The 6,371-nt window shown below is 51.6% G+C and overlaps 1 protein-coding gene across 1 annotated transcript in view; it reads right to left on the reverse strand.

Moving 5' to 3' along the window:
- LOC108803469 (macrophage-stimulating protein receptor-like) overlaps window positions 1–5,786 on the reverse strand; it is a gene marked incomplete at its 5' end in the record, with an annotated part of 24,675 nt that extends 18,889 nt beyond the window's left edge. The window contains 5 exons of the mRNA XM_018575310.1: window positions 70–248; window positions 443–613; window positions 2,583–2,702; window positions 2,784–2,972; window positions 5,441–5,786. Of these exons, the coding sequence (XP_018430812.1) occupies window positions 70–248; window positions 443–613; window positions 2,583–2,702; window positions 2,784–2,972; window positions 5,441–5,786 (1,005 nt within the window). The remainder of the gene's footprint in view (window positions 1–69; window positions 249–442; window positions 614–2,582; window positions 2,703–2,783; window positions 2,973–5,440) is intronic.
- Window positions 5,787–6,371: the final 585 nt, after the last annotated feature.

Here is a 6,371-nt window from a genome sequence, read left to right on the forward strand (position 1 = left end):
GGGGATGGGGGGCAGATGAAATTAAAGATTGTGTAATTGAACAGATTAGAAGTGTTACAATTTCCTCACGTTATGCTGTTGCTCTTCTCTGGATTGACAACACAGTTCCGCTGGCCGACTGTCACATTGTGCGTCTCCGCTGAGACCGGCGCGTTGGATGACTGGAGATACACCGGATGGGAAAGGAAGTCCCTCCCACAAATGGTGATCGTGGTGCTGCCACGAAGAGGCGCCGTTCTGGGATAAAACTGAAGAAAGTCGCAGGTTAAAGCTGAACTCCGGCCTTCAGTCCTGCACAGGTAGATATTATATACACTGCTACAAACATTGACTTTCTTAAATATAACCATCGGGGGTACGGGTCTGTGGTGTCCATATATACAGCAGCTCGGGGAGGTATATGAGGGCTGAGACAAGAGATAGGCAGCACATTGACACTTACATCATTAATGATGGGCAGGCAGACGTCCTGGTTCCATTTTCCTTGACACTCCGACTCTCGAGCGCAGCCGTTGTCACACCAGCCACAGCCCATGAAACGAGGGGCACGAAGACAGCGGCTACAACTAAGGAGATGGTGGCACCCGGGCCCTGTGACGCTGACCTTTGTCACCTGCAGGGAATGTCAGACATAAATTGGCTATAGATGTAACATCAAAGACAAGAGTGCGCATGAGCAATCCCACCGCTGCGCATCTTATTTCTTTACTGCTATGTAAGCGCGTTCATTTATAAACAGTTTGCAGGGCCTTCATCCTGCAAATATCTGTGAATGTTCATTTCCTGCAAACACCACCAAAAACCAACATTCTTGGTATATTTTCTTTTCAGATTGAATGCAGGGTGTTGTAATACTGCACCATGGCCACTAGATGGTGGTGAGGAGCAAAGGAAAGAAGAATTTCAGCTACTATGTGACATAAAAATGTCAATGTATCCTGAACACCTAAACGTCTCTCTGCTAGAAATTAGTTCAACAATAAAAGGGTGAAAGACTAAAGCAGCGGTTCTCAACCTGTGGGTCGTGACCCAAAAGTGGGTCGCAGCATCAACTTCTGCAGCGCTAGGTGTGAGGCTCCTCAACCTCCTCCTAGCGCAGCAGTGTCAGTCAGCGGGAGGACAGCAGAGGCTGGCCGCTGCAGCGACATCTAGTGGCCGGGGAGTGTGTACTGCAGGGCTTTTCTATTCACAGCCGCTGCTGTCCTCCTGCCTCCCATACAGTGTGAGCTCTGCAGGAGGCGGGGGTCTATGCAGTGCTGGGGCCGAGAAGGCTGCATGGAGACAGAGCAGGTAGCAGGGGCTGGGGAGGGCTTGTATTCTTGTGAGCGTGCTTCTATTTTTAGTCCCAAATCCGGCGCCTTACTAATTCTGGAGTCCAGCGCTCCGTTGGGGGTCACCACAACTTGGCAAATGTTACCAAGGGGTCCCGGCCCAAGTAAGGTTGAGAACCACTGGACTAAAGTGACCAACACCCAACTTATTGTTGTCTCCACCATATACCAAGAACCAGACCCCGAGATGGAAATGCTACCCTGCTACAGGACAGGGGGTGAGCAACTCTGGCCCTCTAGCTGTTGTGGAATTACAAGTCCCATGATTTATGTAACACTGACAGTTACTGGATTCCCCCCTCCCCGCGATGACTCGCGGAATGGACGGGGGAGGGGGCGGGTACAGCTGGCTCTGCCACTAGATAGGCAGAGCCAGCTGTCACTCACGCAGCTGGGCGGATCCAGACAGAATTGTCGGGATCCGCTCCGGCTGCGGCGTCTCAGCATACCGCGAGCTGTAGCTCCCTATATACTGAGCCTAGGGTGACGGGAGGACGCTGGTTTGTGTCCTCCCGTTACCCTAAGGAGAACTATGGGGAAAAGCCCTGACCCCCGTAGCTCTCCTTTAAAGTACAGCTGGAGGGCCGGAGTTGCCCACCCCTGACTTAGGAGGATATTCCGCAACACCCTAAGGGTGCTACAGGAAGAAAAGCAGTTCTGAACGTACACAAAAGCCCCCAGTAAGCACAGGGCCAACCAAATCTTCCATATAGAACAATCAACTGGGTGTGTCTGCTCTGACATAAAGGTGGGAGCCCCCATTCGACTGGGTCTCAGCCACAGGCGGCCTTCTAAAAGACCTCACTAGGCCCTGTCCTGCTGTATATTTGGCAGCCTGGTCTAAAACCCATGAGGAATGATTCTTTTGTACGATTCCAACACTCATAAATACTAAGGAAGCCACTTGGATGAGAAGCAAAACGTCTTCAACATTACAGAACATGTCAGGTTACATGCCACCAACTAATACCATGACCTGGATGAATCAGAACCGTCACAGACCTATGTCTGTCATACTGCAGTACTGGATGTCACCAGCAGGTGAAATATATACCTTGAGATCTCTATACTGAAAAACCAGGGACCACCAGGGGGGGGTGGGAGGGGGGGGGAAGCACCCAAGAGGGTCCCTAACAAGCTGAGAATTTCCATTTATCAGATCCAAGTGAATCCTGCTGAGCTCATAACACATATGAGAACCTGTATTACCCGGCCCTCCTCACCACTTCCCTCCTGGCTCAATGCACTGACCTGCTTTCCTGTAACAAAGAACAGATCGTCCCCAGCATGAGTCAGCTCCCGGGACACAGGTTCAGTGCTCAGCGAGAAGTTGGACAGGATCAGGGGGTTGCTGCTGCGCTGGAGAATGACCTAATAGTGGGGTAGAGAGGACCCGTCAGTACAATCAGAGGCGATTAATCACAAATATGAAATAAATGTAAGGTGCCTTACCTGCAGCACCCTCCCATCAGAGGTGCCAAGGTGCCCAATGGTGAGCGGCCCCTGGGTGGTGACATACAGAGACGTCAGGAGGGTGTAGTTCATACTTCCGCTAAATAAGTCCACACGTGTCAGAGGTGGGGTGACCAACGTGGGGACATCCCAGCAGCTGGTATCTGTGACTGGCGCCGATTCATTCACCTGCAAAGGGGACATCAAAGGGTCAGAGACACCACATTGTACAATGTTATAACAAAAGGGCCAAAGTTCCATCGGGGGAGGAGGATTTATTACTGACAATACTCCCACTGATATCAAACCCATGCCCTAGAGCAGTGGTGGCAAACCTTGGCACTCCAGCTGTGCCAAAACTACAAATTCCAACATGCATCTGCCTCTGGGAGTTATGTCTGTGGCTGTCAGAGCCTTGCAATGCCTCATGGGACTTGTAGTTCCAAAACAGCTGGAGTGACAAGGTTCGCCACCACTGCCCTAGAGGGATCGGAGTCATTCGAAGGGCAGTAGGCTTTGGCTTGGGATCATTTCTTACTCTCTACAGGCAGTAAGTTTGGAGTCAAGGTCGTTCCCTACATTCTTGGAGCGGCGGGTCGGGGGGGTTAGAGTCATTTCCTAAATGATGAGGGCAGTTGGGTTGGGGTCATTCCTTACATTCTGAGGGAGTAGTCCTGTGATTGGGGTAATTTATTACACTTCAGAGGCAGTAGGCCCAGACTGCGGCAACTGTTCTGGGTTGGGGTCATTCCTTATATTCTGAAGACACTGGGGGGAGATTAGGGCAGCAGGCCTGGGTTGGGGTCATTCCTTATATTCTGAAGACACTGGGGTGAGATTAGGGCAGCAGGCCTGGGTTGGGGGTCATTCCTTATATTCTGAAGAGACTGGGGTGAGATTAGGGCAGCAAGCCTGGCTTGGGGTCATTCCTTAAATTGTGGCACAGTAGACCAGAGATAATTTCTTGCATTCTGGGGGCAGCGGGCTTGGGGTTGTGGTTAACACCTACGTTTTGGACACAGTAACTGTGGGATGGGGGTAGTAGCTCTGGGGTTGGAGCACTTCCCTACATCCTGGGAGCAGTAAGCCTTAGATTGGGGTAGTAGCTATGTGGTCAGAATCATTCCTTACATTCTGGGGGCAGCAGGCCTTAGTTTTTGGTAGTAGCTATGGACTACAGGGAGTAAGTGTTGAGTCAAGTGCGTTCCCTACATTCTTGGAGCGGGGGGTCGGGGGGGTTAGAGTCATTTCCTAAATGATGAGGGCAGTTGGGTTGGGGTCATTCCTTACATTCTGAGGGAGTAGTCCTGTGATTGGGGTAATTTATTACACTTCAGAGGCAGTAGGCCCAGACTGCGGCAACTGTTCTGGGTTGGGGTCATTCCTTATATTCTGAAGACACTGGGGGGAGATTAGGGCAGCAGGCCTGGGTTGGGGTCATTCCTTATATTCTGAAGACACTGGGGTGAGATTAGGGCAGCAGGCCTGGGTTGGGGGTCATTCCTTATATTCTGAAGAGACTGGGGTGAGATTAGGGCAGCAAGCCTGGCTTGGGGTCATTCCTTAAATTGTGGCACAGTAGACCAGAGATAATTTCTTGCATTCTGGGGGCAGCGGGCTTGGGGTTGTGGTTAACACCTACGTTTTGGACACAGTAACTGTGGGATGGGGGTAGTAGCTCTGGGGTTGGAGCACTTCCCTACATCCTGGGAGCAGTAAGCCTTAGATTGGGGTAGTAGCTATGTGGTCAGAATCATTCCTTACATTCTGGGGGCAGCAGGCCTTAGTTTTTGGTAGTAGCTATGGGGTTGGGGCAGTTCCGTACACTCTGTGGACATCTCGGGGGTCAGGGCAGCAAGACTGTATTAGGGGTAATAGCTCTAAAGTTTCTCACATTCTGTGAGCAGTATGACTGACATTGGGGTTCTTCTTCACATTCGAGGGGGCAGTACCTTTAGGGTCAGAGTAATTCCTTACATTGTAGGGGCAGTAGGCCTGAAGTCAGGGTAGTTCCTTCCATTTTGGGGGTAATCATTTTGGGAACAGGGTAATCGCTTACATTCTAGCGGCAGCAGGTCAGGGTTTTGAGGTAGTATTTCTGGGGTCGGGGCAGTGCCTTACATTCTGGGAGCAGTAGGTCAGGGGTTGGAGGTAGTATTTCTGGGGTCAGGGCAGTGCCTTACATTCTTGGGGCCGTAGGTCAGGGGTTGGAGGTAATATTTCTGGGATCGGGGCAGTGCCTTACATTCTGGGGGCAGTAAGTTAGGGTTTTGAGGTAATATTTCTGGGGTCGGGGCAGTGCCTTACATTCTGGGAGCAGTAGGTCAGGGGTTGGAGGTAGTATTTCTGGGGTCGGGGCAGTAGGTTAGGGGTTGGAGGTAGTATTTCTGGGGTCGGGGCAGTGCCTTACATTCTGGGAGCAGTAGGTCAGGGGTTGGAGGTAGTATTTCTGGGGTCGGGGCAGTGCCTTACATTCTGGGAGCAGTAGGTCAGGGGTTGGAGGTAGTATTTCTGGGGTCGGGGCAGTAGGTTAGGGGTTGGAGGTAGTATTTCTGGGGTCGGGGCAGTAGGTCAGGGGTTGGAGGTAGTATATCTGGGGTCGGGGCAGTAGGTCAGGGGTTGGAGGTAGTATTTCTGGGGTTGGGGCAGTTCCTTACATTCTGGGGGCAGTAGGCCGCGGTCTGGTAGTATTGGAGTTCTCTCTGCTGTTTCTCTGTGTAGTCCACGCTGCAGCATTTCCTCATTCCCTCTTTGATGGAAAGGTCGATGATACTTAGCGGGAAGGCACAGAGGGCCGACTTGCGGAGAGATTTGGCGCTCTGCGGCTCGCTTTGACCAAACGTGGCGAACAACACCAGTTCTCCGGGCTTCGCATCAATATGCGCAGCCAGATTCTCCCCCACACCCACCACATGAGCCGCCTGGACGAGGTTGAAGGTTTCGGGTGTTGACCTGCGACGTCTCTTCAGCCCAATCCGACAGTCCAAGACCAGTTCCCGGTAACTGGAGAGAGAGAGAGAGAGAGAGAGAGAGAGAGACAGGAGATAGATAGATAGTAGAAGAGGGGAGAGAGAGAGGCATTGAGTTAACTACTTTGTAATATCGCCGGGGGAATCTAGCCGACGCGTACACGACTGAAACGTCTCCCACCCGACACAAACATTTCCTCAACATCTATTTTTGTGGATTCCGAGGAAAACTACAGAACTTTTTTGATGAAATATGTCTGCATTCCCTCTCATGTTGCAGCACTTCCACCCTCCATATGCAGGCGATCTGCTGGGGGCTGGTGACCCCCAACCCATCCTGACTGCTTTGTGTGTTGTCACTGGGGGGAGCATTTGGGGGGGATCGGCAGAAGTGACCTATGACCCATCACTAGGGTTGCCACCTTTACTTCAAGCGAAACCAGAAACATCCTAGCACCGCGCATCAATTTTATTTTTTGGAGAAAATACAGGAGAGAGCGAGGAGGAACAGGCAGAAGACAGGGAGAGAGAGTCGGGGGAGAGAGAGCGAGGAGGAACAGCCAGGAGAGAGAAGAGGAGGAGAGAGAGAGAGAGAAGGGGGGAGAGAGAGAGAGAGAGA

The sequence above is a fragment of the Nanorana parkeri genome, unplaced genomic scaffold, assembly GCF_000935625.1.
Source record: "Nanorana parkeri isolate BGI_ZX_2015 unplaced genomic scaffold, ASM93562v1 scaffold3777, whole genome shotgun sequence".
Classification (NCBI taxonomy): Eukaryota; Metazoa; Chordata; class Amphibia; order Anura; family Dicroglossidae; genus Nanorana; species Nanorana parkeri.